This window comes from Camellia sinensis, chromosome 1, assembly GCF_055761805.1.
Source record: "Camellia sinensis isolate YWXY chromosome 1, ASM5576180v1, whole genome shotgun sequence".
NCBI lineage: Eukaryota > Viridiplantae > Streptophyta > Magnoliopsida > Ericales > Theaceae > Camellia > Camellia sinensis.
In genome coordinates this window covers 22,868,074-22,882,230 of record NC_138961.1, presented here as the reverse complement: position 1 = coordinate 22,882,230, position 14,157 = coordinate 22,868,074, and the positions used below count along the sequence as shown (strand labels likewise).

The window sequence follows — 14,157 nt, the reverse complement described above, 5'->3', positions numbered from 1 at the left end:
TTCCTCCTAGATGGAGCGATTTGGTTAAAACAGACTCAAAGTTGGCCTCTCAAGTTGAAGTACCTAGCAGTTCTAGTGGGTTAAGAGAGATTCAAGAACATAGGGTGGATGTTTCAAGCACAACCCTTAATCTGGGCCAACCTCTCAAGCTAGGTGGAAGGTTATGGATCTTATCATGGAGGGCGTGGCAGAGGGGGTAAGGGCAACCCCAACCAATCAGGTTTTGTTCGTAGAAGGTTGATACAATTCCAAAGGAATGAGACAGACTAACCAAAACTTGGGCAAATGTGGCAACGATGCCAAGTAGATCTCCAATTAAGCTCAGGTATATTCTTCTCCTGCCTTCAGATGATCCAAATATAGTGGAATTGCCCCCTCGTAATGAGGGTTTGGGAAAATGGGAATCCTGTTTAGTGGGTTATTTTTTGGATAAAAAACTACCTTTCAACTATATAAGAAATAGTACTTTCAATCAGTGGAAAAACATGGGGTTGAAAGAGGTTCAAGCAAATGGTGATGGCTTTATGTTCTTTATTTTTGACGATATGGACGCCTGTGGGAGGGTCCTGGAAGAAGGGCCTTGGTATATGGGTAACCAACTGCTACTTCTAAAGAAGTGGAAAAGAATGATGAGACTTACTAAGGAACATGTTTCACAAATTCCAGTTTGGATTAAATTGTTTAATGTCCCTATGGAATATTGGGACTTTGAAAGGCTGAGTAGAATCTCTAGTAAAATTGGACTCCCATTATTTATGGATCATCTTACTTCCACTGGGAGTACAGTATCCTTTGCAAGGGTGTGTGTGGAAGTTAATGTTGACTCCCCTTTACCTCAAAACTTCTTTGTTAAGTGTGAGGATGAAGTGGTGGAAATAAGAGTGGAATACCAAGGCACACCTGCTAAATGTGAACATTGTAGAGTGTTTGGACATGACACCAAAAATTGTATTTCAAATCAAGTGGCACAATTGGTCAAAATGCAAAAAGTAACTGAAGAGGATAAGGAAGATGGATGGAAAACTATTAAGTCCAAAGGGAAAAAGAAGATTGGGAACCAGATGAAAGAGAGGGCAGTCAAGGGGGTGATACCCTTCAAATAGAACCACCACAACATAGAGAGAGCCTTGTGCTTGGGGTCTTATTTTATTTTCTTAAGCTTTTGGCTTTATGTATATTGGTGTATGTGACTGCTATAGAAAAACATAACATTGATTGGCTTATTTTGTGTGTGCTTCTGAACTTGGTTATGGAGGCAGCCAGTATGCTAGTTTTTTTGCTAAGAGATTGTTGCTAATAGATTTTCTACCAATATGGCAACCAGTATGCTAACAGATTTGTGACTGCTTTGATAGGCTTGTTTTGTTTGTGCTAGCTAGTTATATATTAGCATATATGTTTTAGTTGGTATATTTTGTATAGCTTTGTTAGGGCCTGGGGTATTCCCCTTTTTATTCTTGTAAGTTTTCTTGTTTTATTTTATGACTTATTCACCTAAAAAAAAAAAAAAAACTCAAACAAGTGGTGTCGAAATGCCTAAAACACCAAACTTGTGAGGACTATTACACTATAACTATGCAATATAAGACTCAAAGGTAACAATCAACCCAAAATAGAGTTAAAACAGTCCAAAATAAAGCCTAAAGCATGCTGAAATAAAGCTACAACAAGCTAGAAAAATAAGTTAATGCATGGCACCAACTAGGCTAACAAACAAGATACAATGAGCGGAGGCTAACCCCTCCAAATTTGGACTTCAAAACTTGATTTTTACCACTAAAAATACTATGAAAATCAGTGTTTAAAAGCTTGGAAAAAGATAGTTTGAAAGTGGGAAACATGAGTGGAAAAGCCTTGCAAACAAGGTACAAAAAAGGGTGAACCATCCCCTACCTTAAAATGGCTTAAGACCAAAAATTTCAGCCCCATTTGACAGAGTTTTTATAGCCCAAAACCAATCAAAAAACAGTGGAAAAAAGATGGAAAAACAAGTATGCAAAATAAGCTAACAAAGCTAGTATTATACCTTTTGAAGAGAAAAGTAATTCTAGGCAACAATTCCAAGCAAATACACCTTCTAGAGCTCAAACCAAGCTCAAGAACACCTCAGCTCAGAGATGAGAGGGTTTGGCTAAGGGTGTATAGGCAAGAGTGTAGTGTAAGTAGGCAAAAGTGTAGAGAATTTGTGGAGAGTGAGAGAAAGAGAAATGTAGAGAGAGAGGAAAAAATTTTAGTCTAAAATTTTCTAACCTCAAAATATGAGAGAGGGGGTCCCTATATATAGAAAACAAAAAATTTCTACAAGGAGATCCAGCCCTTCAAGTGTGGACAGATGCAAGCATTTGTACAAACAGCTAGCAAAGCTGGCATAAAATATCTACAGAAAATACTGGTAGCTGGCCGGCCATCACTGGTGGCCGGTAAGCCACATCAATGGCCGGCACACCAAAAGTGATGGCCGGCAGCCTCTAGGGATGGCCGGCAGGCCACTAGAGGTTGCAGGCTGGAAAAACCAATGCATGGTCCAAAAATGAGACAAAATAAATGTAGGGTTTAAAAGGCACAAAGTTGTGGCGTTCTGCTGAGGACTTCAAGTACTTGGCGAGTAAACAGACTCATCAACGGATGTACCTACAAAGACATCCAAGTCTTGAAGGGCCGTAAAAAATAGGGTGTCTACAGAATGTTACGTTTGGAAAAAGTACACTGAGAATTTTGTGTGTTACATTGAAGTATTACATTTTTTTTTATGTTACATTGGAGTATTACGTTTGAAAAAAGTACACTAAGTCCTCGTTTGGGAACAAGCTTTTTTAGTAATTTTTTGCCTTTTTGGCTAAAATATGATGTAAAAAAAAATTAGTATGTTTTGAATGAATTTTTAGTTTTTTTTTAAAAGATGTGCAAAAAGTAGAGAGAAAATAGAATCTTTGACTTTTTGGTATAAGTTGTTAGCTTAGTGGTTTTTTTAGTAACTTTTTGACCTTTTGACTAAAATTAACATTTGCCAAACGAGGCCTAAGAAATTTTTTTTTTTGAAATGTTATGTTTAGTAATTTCAACGTTATGAGAAAATTCACATTTGTCCCTAAACACATAACACACGTATTTATACTTGACAATTCATGTAATACACATTAGAATGAGACTTTTAGATCTATAAAAAAATAAATCAATAAATAAAAGATCAAACAATTCATAAGATCACAATTTCTTAATTTTATGTCAGTAAATTTATTAATTATATCAATTAAAATATTGTGTACTTTATTTATTTTTTAATGTTTTGTTTAATCAGTATGTTTATTGGTATTTATGGTAACAATTTTGACGGCTAGGATCTATTACGAATTTGGTTTGACGGATGAGGAGGCTGGCTAGGTTGGTAAATATGTCAACAGTTCGGACCAAGCAACAATTCAGTTTGGCAAACATGTACAGATTAGGGGTGGACAGCGGATATACCGATCCGCTAAAACCGACCGAACCGAACCGAACCGATCCGTCGCATTTTGGACGAATGCGTGATGACGAGCAGACGGTTGCGGATTGATTTTCTCCAATCCGTCAATTTGGCGGACGGATGGCGGATTTGAGATTCCTTTGGCCGCAACCGAACCGCCAAATCGCGAGTACCCTTAGTAATTTATAAGATTTTGTGTTTTCAATTTGTTTAAATATTTTGTCTGTGTTTTCAATTGAAAAAGAGTTCAAATATTCTGTTGAAAAAAAATTTTCAACTTGAATATATTTTTTGAATTGAAAAAAATAAACATATTATTTATCTATATTTTTTGATTTTTAAATCTACCTCTAAAATTAATAAATAGAAAATATGAAATATGCTGGTTGGTTTTAGTTTTCAAAACATATATAAATGTAACAATACAGAGACATACAATCTCAACTATTGCTCTGTTCGTGGTTTTTGTGGTTTGAATTGTTTTTATATTTGAAGAACCACAGATTGTAATACTTTATGTAGATGAGACATGCTGTGATTGTAATATGTGGATGAGACATGCAGTGATTGTGATATTCTAAAGTTTCAAACTTTCTTTCTTTGGATGAGGCATGCAATAATTGTAATACTTTTTTAAGTCATTGACTGTAATACTCTTTTTTTTTTTTTTTTTTTTTTTGAGGAAGTGCACAAATTGAATTATGTTGAAAATTTATAAAATTTCAAACCGCTAAACCGATTCGCATCCATCTGCCAAACCGCCAAACCGCTCAATCCGCATCTGCCGGATTGGCAGACGGATGGCGGATTGGAGGTTTCGTGGCCGCAACCGACCCGCGCCCACCCCTAGTACCGACGATTGAGTTTTTTTTGAATATTTAAGTTCGTTGAGGAAGAATTTTTTTAATCTAAGGCCTCGTTTGGGAACATGCTAATTTAGTAACTTTTTGGCTATTTGGCTAAAAAGGTAGGTAAAAAAAACTTGTATGTTTGGGATGACTTTTTGGCTAATTACGAAAAGATGTGCAAAAAGTAGAGAGAAAAGAGAATCTTTGACTTTTTGGTATGGGTTGTTGGCTTTTTGGCTAATTTAGTAACTTTTTGGCTAATTGGCTAAAATAGCCTCTTGCCAAACGAGGCCTAATTTTCTTTTTAAATAATTTAGTTTGGTTAAATTAGATTTATTTGATTTTTTTTTTATAAGAGAAGAAGTAAAATGATTATAATTTGAATGTGACATGTTAGTTTATTTTGAAAAGTAGGTAAAAAGCCTTTTTTTTTTTTTTTGCCTTTTTTTTGAAAAATATATATAAAAAAATAAACAGGTAATGTGATTCAAAAAAATTAAAAAGTAAAAAAATTAACTTTCAACCCAATCACCAAAATAAACTTTTATTTAACTTATTTTATTTTTTATACTTTTTTTATCCCAACACAAATCCAACCCACTTGCCAGAGGACAGTTAAGTTGAACCGGTCATTACCAAATTTTTTAATTTGGGGTCTTGTCTTTGGGGATGGAGAAATAAGATGAAAAAAAAAAACACTAATTTTTAAATATTTTTTTAACATTGTTATCATTTTTTGAGATACTTTTTTTTTTTAATTATAGAAATTCAATACTAAATAATGTGTAAGAAATACTTTTTTAATATTTTCCTTCTAAATTTGATAAAAATTTAAATAAATAAATAAAACAGATCCAGCTTATAATTATCAATACACAAGAAAATAAAAGGAAAAATTAGTCATGTGACGCCCCCAAAATCGAGAACATCAGAGAATATAATAACAAATAAATACAGGATTTATCTAAGATTACAAAATATGAAACGTCACTAATGAGTCATTTGATCAATAATTAAGAAAAATCTTAGGCAAGATCAGAGGAGTCAAACTTACCTCCCTTCAAAGTCCAATCTCCTTAGATAGCAAAGCTACATTTTTTACAGATCTTATTAATGTATTAACACAAGGTCTAAATGAGTTGACGGAAAATAAGAAATAGGTAATATAAAAGATATGTATAGATATATAATAATTACAAAATCAAGTCCTAAATACAACTTGGGATCTATCACTTACAATCTCACAATACGTTTACAAACTAGTTTCCAATCCTCTTAGGGTAGCCGTACGTCCTCAAATGCCTCAACTTTTCCTTCAATGGGTCTAAAAGTCTTTAATACCTAGTATGAAATGCCATGAGCTTTGAATACCCAGTAAACACACACACACCGCATCCTTTTTTCCTAATCCAATACAATTATAACAAGCAAGTAAAAAAGCAAGATAATAATTCAATAATAAAGGATTACAAGGTTAGATGTTAGTAATCTAGACCGCAAGAATTGGACTCGGATTATTCGGTATGCCACCTCTTTTGCTGCTTTGCAGACCTTACCTCGGATGCCTACCAACAGTTATATACCGCGTAGCGCTAACCGAGGACTTCAAAAGAGATGGTAAAATAAGGGCTTTGCCCATTACCTCCTCCAACCTTATCCACCTAGGGTCCGAATACAACTGATCCATTCAAGGGTTCCGATACAACTGCTTGCACAAGACTTTCCTTCAAATAGGGAACACATCCCCATCAATCCATAACACATTATCATCTCTTCATTATTCAAGTGATTGAAAACCAAATACCATCCCAATTAAGTTTCTCATTAAGTTACATGTCTTAAGTTAGTTAGCATAAGCAATTGAAATAAATTTTCATAGATATAAGCATCATCAAGGAAAAAACTACATAACCATACCAAGACATGATTATACATAAGTAAGCATATTCATAAAGTCAAGAGCACAAAACATCAATATAAATAGAATTTCCATATTCAAAGGCACTTAAAGATCAAGATTAAAAGGATTATTTTAGATTTTTCCCAAATCTGACCTTCCTATTGTTCGTCGAGAATTTTATCTAGTTTTCATAACATTTTTCAAAAATGGAATAGCTTTTCCCGATTTTTAGTTATTTCAGAAATACTCCATCTTTGTCCAGATTCGTCGACCGTTACAAAAATCGGATTTTCTCACAAACTGCTCACTTGTTTTTCATGAAACCAATTTTCCTCGAAAGCTAACTCCTTAAGGAAGATTTTGAAATAAAATGGAGGTCCAGAAGATATTTATACATTTTTCTAGAATTTTCGCAATGTGAATGTAAAACAGATTTTTCATGCACAATACTCAAAATAAGAAGATTTGTGAGAAATGAGGCCAACTAAGGGAAATTTTCCACTTCTTTTGTGATGAAAACATGCTAAATAGTATATATTAAACTCAAAAATTTATATTGAAGGTGTGCCTTTGGAAATTTTGAGAGATCAATATGGAAAAAGATAATTTTGTACCGATTAAGGGAAAATACAAGAAGGGTAGAACAAGGCTCAACTCTTTTTTCATTTTTAACACAAAAAATATAATAACCTAACCCTCTCATATACTTAAATCCCACATTAAGGGTGTGATTAGATGTGTGTTTATGTGTTTAATATGAAAATCCATGTGTTAATGTGTGAATTGCATGTCTATCAACTTCTGTCTGTCAATTATAAGAAAATCTGTCGAAATTGTGACCTTTAGATTAGAATTGAAAGCCTTAGAGGCGTGATAACTGAAAATTGACTTTACAATTATGATGAGCATGATGTTTAGGACATAATATGAAGTTTTGTAAAAATTTGATTCGTAACGAATTAATTAGCTTTATTTAATCTCCACCTTTAGTTAAGCTTGGTCCTTGGTTTAGTAGAGATATAGAGGAGCCTTAGTTAACACTTAGACCCAAAAACACACAAATATCTCCTGGAAAGTGCCTTAGAGGGAGAAAGAAAGGAAGAGAGAAGAAGACGAAGAAAATTTAAACCAAGAGCTTGAGGCTTGAAAAACTTGGAAGGGGAATCAAGAAAAAGCTCAAGTAACTGTAAATCAACTAGAAAACTCTAAATCTCTCTCTAATTGGTTAGAATCAAGTCTTAAAGTGAAACTTTAGCCCACACACACCAAAGTTAGGGTTTGAGATAATGATCTTGCTTGAATATATGTCATGATATTGAATACGTAATCCTTTGATTTGTTTTGTTTAAGAGGTGATTCTTGTGTTTTGAGTTTGAATTAAGGTAAATTATGAGAAATGATTATCTCCTCTTGAGACTTTGCATGCCTTGAACTCATGTATATATATGTGTGTATATATATATATATGTTGTATATGTTTGACTATGTCATGACAAGAGGAAGGAAATGAAGGAAATACAGAATAGAGTTGTGCATGCCAAATTAAACAAACTTATGATCTACTTGAGTTTAGGGTTCTTATTTATTATGATCATATGAGATGTTATTGAAGTGAAATTGCTTGAATTGGACCTTGGGAAGGCATTTGGAAAGTTTGAAATTTGTAAATTTTCAGATTGAATGTTTCAACCCAGATTGCTCGTGCGGCTCGGGCCACCACACAAGCGGCCAACCCTATTTTAAGCCAAATTCGATTCTGCAGTTCATCCGCTCGCGCGGCCTAGGCCATCACACGAGCGGCCAACCCTGTTTTGAGCCAAATTCGATTCTGCAGTTCGTCCGCTCATGCGGCCTAGGCCACTGCACGTGCGGCCAACAAGGCCGATTTTTCGGTTTTGTTTCTTTTTTGTTTTAGGGTTTCCGGGCCTCCAATTGCATGGTTTGCCACTAATTCATGTACATTTGGTGTATAAAAACAAGAGAAAATGAATAAGAAAAGGTTAGAGTGAATTACAGAAACTAAAAAAAGAATACACTACTTATCAGTTTTTGTGTGGGATGTGTAGGTCACTCACCAGAAAGGACCACTGCACGATCGGATCGCTGTGAGTAATAGTAGTGTAAATTACTTATATTTCTTTTGATATGTTATGCATGGTTTTCAGAAATATGTTATTTGAATGATGTTATTTGGATAAACGAGTTAAAAGAAATGGAATTAGAATATGGATGTGAGAAGGGACTTACCTATGATATCATTATTGGGCCCGAGGCCGTTCTGTTGTGATTGGGCCCAAGGCCGTTTTGTTAATCAAAAAGGACATACATGAGTTACATACATGCTTTACATTTTGCAAGTCACACGTTCATTTTCATGCTTTAGTACATTATTATTATTCACTAAGCTTGTCTCATTTCGTATCCATGTATGTTTGTAGGTGGTCAAGCCGGAGGCCAGCCCTAGGTCAACTCCAGGAGTCTTTTGTGGGTCCAATCTGTCAAACCTTCCAAGTTAAACCCTTTTGTTTTATTTTGGGGTTTTTATTATATATTCCATTTTGCTACGGATATATATGTAAATTATGGAACATTGCCCCTTTGTTTAGAATGGCTTGCTGTGGTTTTTGTCACTTAATGAATTGTATACGTAAATTAATTAAATGTATATGATATGTGTACTCAGATCCTGACATCTAGACACCGCTCAATGGGAGTTCTCTCTTTATCATCGTAATTGCTTCTGTTTTAAGCCCCAACATGGTATAAGTGCTTATTGACTATTTTGTTTTATTTTGAGGCTTAAGCAAGCCGGTCATGTCCAAACTTTAGGAGCAGGTTTGGGTCGTGACAAAAACACCATTAGAACACATCTGAAAATACCATTTTAAACTTCTAATAACATGTATTTGAAAAAGGAAAATGAAAAAGAGAGTTGTGTTGTGGCTTACTTGAGGCTTGATTGAATTGCTAGCAAACTTTCTTTCTCTCCTATCCTCCACCAAGCTCACCCTCTTCTCTTCTCTCCCTCTCAACTGAATGAAGTGTTTATGTGTGTGTTCTTGTATGTAAAATACTAAGGGAGGGGTTATTTTTATAGGAAAATTGATGCAAAAGGTCCAAAATGCCCACTGGTTGGAATTGGATTGGATATTTTAGATTTAGTTTGAATTCAATGAAATAGTGGAGGATTAGAGGCCTTAATTGAGTACTTAAGCATGATCTAGTTAGGGTTTTATCTTAATTAAACCAACCTAGTTACAAGTACAATGTATATATACATATATATATATATAAGTTTATAACCAGCGTCAAAGATTTTTCTTAAATTGTGTAAGTTTGTCTTCAAAAGTACACTCATAGTATTTACACAAACATGGCCAACCACATGATGGTGATTTAAGGGACTTATTTTATTATTTTTTTGTGTACAAATGTTGAAAATTGTAAAGTATAGTGAATAAAATAGATTTTAGGGTACAAGTGTATATATATATAATGGTACTTGTTTGAGGTCAATTTGTGATTTAATAAAAATGTGAGGGATTTAAGTTTAATTTATGAATTGAAACATTTATTTTTAGAGTAGAATTTAACTAAATTAGGTTTAGATAATCTATTTCGGTTTGAATTTCTTGTTTCGAATAAAAAGGCTATCAACCAACGAACATGATAAAACTCAGAGAAACCTAGAGTTTCTGTGTGGAAAATATTAATTTAGTTATTATTAGGGTTTTAGAAATGGTTCTTGAGTTAAAACGATTCTTGAGTTCTCATATTCAATCAAGGTATTGCGAGTTTTCGGTTGGCGCAAGTTTTCAGTTGGCACGTGTTTTCGACTCTATAGCTAAAATTGAAAATAAATAAGGGATCGAGGTCTTTATTATAATAACTCAAAATTTAGGGACCTAATAAGGTTTACAAAAGTTAAGGGTCTCACAAGTCAAAGCTCCCTCTCTAACTTTAGGTAGTAAGAGAGATCCACAAAAAGTTTTTTTCTGTTAAATAAGGTCCCTCACATCCTTTACTTCTATTTTATTCAAAAAACTATCAACTTTGCCCTCATTCTTCTTTCTCTACATATTTGGGTCTCTCTCTCTCTCACATCCATCTCTCTATTCCTAAACTCTAAAACCCTAATCCACCATTTCCTCACTTTTCGACACAGCCGCTTTCGTCTCATTCTACTCCGACGGCCACTTCATCGCTGCCGACAACTTCCACTCCGACATCGTCTTTCTATTTGTATTATCTTTTCTCTATCTCTACAGATTTGGATCTCTTCACCACCTCATAATCTTCTCTTCCCAGACCCTAGAATCTAAATCCATCATTTCCTCATTTTCCAAGTAAATAAAAGGGAGAAAGAAATGGAGATTCGAAGACATACAAACATTATTACATATTTTTACCCTCATGCAAGAAGGTTCAAATAAATGTCCTAATACTAATTATTACAATACCAAATTATCTATACTAACTAATGATTGCAAATTGGAATGAATCTAATTAATTAATTACAACACAAAATTAATTTAACCAAGCTATTACAAGTCCAAATGAGGTAATTAATCTAGATACAACATGCCACTACTAATCATAATTTTAACGGGCCCCAAGAAACGAGGGATGGCTCATGCATGAATGCAAATTTCCATCTGAAAGTTCCTCTGTTTTACTGCCAGAATGGTTCTATTGTGCAGTCAGAAAATTGAACTGTTTTTACCCCAGCCTTTATTCTGTTCTGCAATGAAAATGGCACTCCTGGCCTACAATGAGGTGGCCGGTCGGCTGGTAAAAGTGATCGACCGTACAGAGAGGTGGTTGGTCGGCCACTAGTTTTGGGTTCTCCCATGCTGTAACAGAAAAGAAACAGAGTACAAACAGAGTATTTTCAGGGGACGTTTGTCCACCTTGCCTCTCCTTATCATCAAATAGATCAAATGAGGGGTAGGCTTGATTCGCAAACCATCAATCGACGCAAACTCGTTGCATAATGGTGTATGAATCGAGGGACACAAGCTTAACAAATGACAATGAAAGACCCACAAACCTCCTCCCTATCATGGAATTGATCAAGGGAAGTGGTAGACTTTAAATCTCGAGCCATTATCATCACTATGGCGTATGAAATGATTTAAAACTCAATGGGTTCAACTAACGTTCGATTGAACCCAAACTTGATTTTATTATCTTGTTCAAGTTTATTGCCTCTTTTAATTACCTTTCCATTCATTAATCATGTTAGTCCAAGAATGATAATTAAGTCCACTAATGGAGAGAAGTGTCAAACAAGAAGTTGTTTTGGACATGAGAAAGATGGCATGCCTTAGTAATAAACCTCCGAAAAGATTAAACCATTAAGCATGGAAAGGCCTCTTTCTCAAGCTTAAACAACACTTGGTTTAAACAACTCTCAAATAAATAAAAATCCAAGAAATGAGGGAAAGTGCAGAGATGATTATGTGTGAATATAAGTATGGAAAACATGAAATAAATGCTATCAACTCAAATAGGTTGGTGTCTAATGCCTAAACCACCAAACCTATGAGGACCACTACACTACAAGCATGCTACATAAAGCATAAATGAAAAAAATACACCAAAACAGTCCTAAAATTCACAAAAACAGTGCTGAAATTAGTATGGAAAAGCTAGAAAAAGTGAACTCAAATGATAGAGAAATGAAGCTAGTAAGCAAGCCTAAGGAGGGGTAGCTAACCCCTCTACTTTTGGGACTTCAAAACCACCTTTTTAGCCTCTAAAAGACTCTGAAAATCAGTAGGAAAAAGCTGGAAAATAGATTAGAAACACAAGGGCAAAAGCTTGGAAAATAAGGTTCAAGGAAGGGTGGTTCACCCCTCTACCTTTGATAGCTTTAAACCACAAGTTTTAGCCCATAGAAACAGTGAAGAAACAGTCCAAAAACAGCAAATAAAGATAGGAAATAAGTGGTATAAAGAAGCTATAAGTTATACCTCTTGAAGAGGAGTAACACTTTGATTCTCAAACCAACAATTTCTCACCCTTAAGTGCTGAAATTCAAGCTCAAGAACCTCAGCAAGGAGCCTTAAAAGTTAGGTTAGGGAGTATAGATAAAGTGTGTATAGGTTGCAAGATATATATATATATATATATAGACAGAGAGAGAGAGTGTAACAACGCCGACCTCTGATTAACGTTAATCCATGATTAAGTATGCCTAATTAGTAATTAAGGAGAAATTCTGAATTTAAAATGCATGTGTGTGTTGCATTGTTGTGTTTATATCTGTTAGGCGTAGGAAAATCTGTCCACATTTTAGTTTCGATTTGCGAATTAAAAGCCTTATCGGCGTCTGAATCAGAAATTGACTTGATTTATGTGCTAATTAGGATTTATAGAATTTTATGGTAGGTTTAATTAAAATTCGGTTCGAAACGATTAAATTTGATTAAAATAATGCCATTTGTTTATTTTTTGATCAATTACTACCTAAGGCCATTTTGACCCCACTAAGTTGTCTTTTTCATTTCATTTCTTCCTCAACTTGGTGCTCAACGTGAGAATGAGAGAGATTTGAGGGATTGGGGTCCTAAGTTTAAGAATTGGTTTCACAAGGGGGAATTGGCTAGGAGATTGAAGATAACTTGAAGCTTTGGGCTAGGATCACACTTGAAATCAACCTTAGGTAAGAATTATACTCTTAAACTTTGTATTTAAGGCATTAAGTAAATGAACTCATGTAAGGATTAAGCTAAGAATTGGTGAATTGAAGCTCAATGCATACATGCATGTGTAATTCATGGCATTTGAGGTTGTCCTTCTAAAGAATCCTTGCATGCATGTCATAATCCAAGCTTTGTTTTAGAAATTCTTCATGTTCCATGTCATATTGTCTTAGTTGATCATGTTTTTGGGTTGAACATTGCATTTGGTCATGTTTTGGAAGACTTGAGTTCAAAGAATTGCATACAAGTTATGTACATGAATTAATTTCAAGTTTCAAGTTGAATGTTGCACAATTGGCATACTTTTGGGCCATGATTTCTTGTTATGATGCTTTAAACATGTTGTTTTATGAGTCTCTAAGTGTTTTCCAAAGTTTTGGGCCCAGAAAATTGAGTTTGATGCATTTGGGGTTGAATTTGAGCTCGGTGATCAAATCTGAAATTTCCAGAAATTTGATCCACCCTCGAGCGGGGAACTTTACGCTCGAGCGTGCACTCTAAGTACATGCACCTCTGCTCGAGCGTCGAGGTTTACGCTCAAGCGTGAAATGCATATACCCAGAAGTTCTTGTGTTTTGCAGTCCGCTCGAGCAAGGGAATCTACGCTCGAGCGAAGGTCTGAGTTTCACGCTCGAGCGGAGGTCGAGCGTCCGTCGAGCGTGAAAATCATGCATCTAGCACTTTTTCGAGAGTTTACAGTCCACTCGAGCGGGGAAAGTCACGCTCGAGCGGAGCTTCATTGTCTGCATGTCCACTCGAGCAGGAAAAGTCATGTTCAAGCGGAGCTTCATTGTCTGCATGTCCGTTCGAGCGGGGAAAGCCACGCTCGAGCATGGACCTTATTTTCAACAAGTTTCAAGAAATGTTTTCCAATGCATTCTTGCATCCACATTCCATCCTAGGCATTCCTAGGCCACGTTTAAGATTCCATAATGAGGATTAAAGGTTAGTGCAGACACCCCATTTTTGACCGACCTTAAGACTCATATGTCATCGATTGAGCGCTCGGTGATAGTGCATGTTGTGCTCGTTTCAAGGTTTCGGAGTTTTGGCTGAGAGCCTTGCCTCTGGGCCTCTGAACTCTTTGTGCTTCTGCTCGGTTTACGGATCAGGCCTTGTTTCACTTCGCGGGAGGGAGGGAGTGGTCTGGTAGACCATCTCTTTGTGGTCGTAGACCACTCTTTGTGGTCGTAGGCCACTTTTTCCGTTTGGAGACTAGTTTTTAATTTTCGGAGCCTT

At 35.4% G+C, this 14,157-nt stretch overlaps 1 protein-coding gene across 1 annotated transcript; it reads left to right on the top strand.

Annotated features, from left to right (window-relative positions):
• Positions 1–296: 296 nt before the first annotated feature.
• LOC114291026 (uncharacterized) lies at positions 297–1,103 on the top strand. The gene has a single exon (XM_028235014.2). The coding sequence runs from the start codon at positions 297–299 to the stop codon at positions 1,101–1,103; it is 807 nt and encodes a 268-aa protein (XP_028090815.2).
• The last annotated feature ends 13,054 nt before the right edge of the window (positions 1,104–14,157 follow it).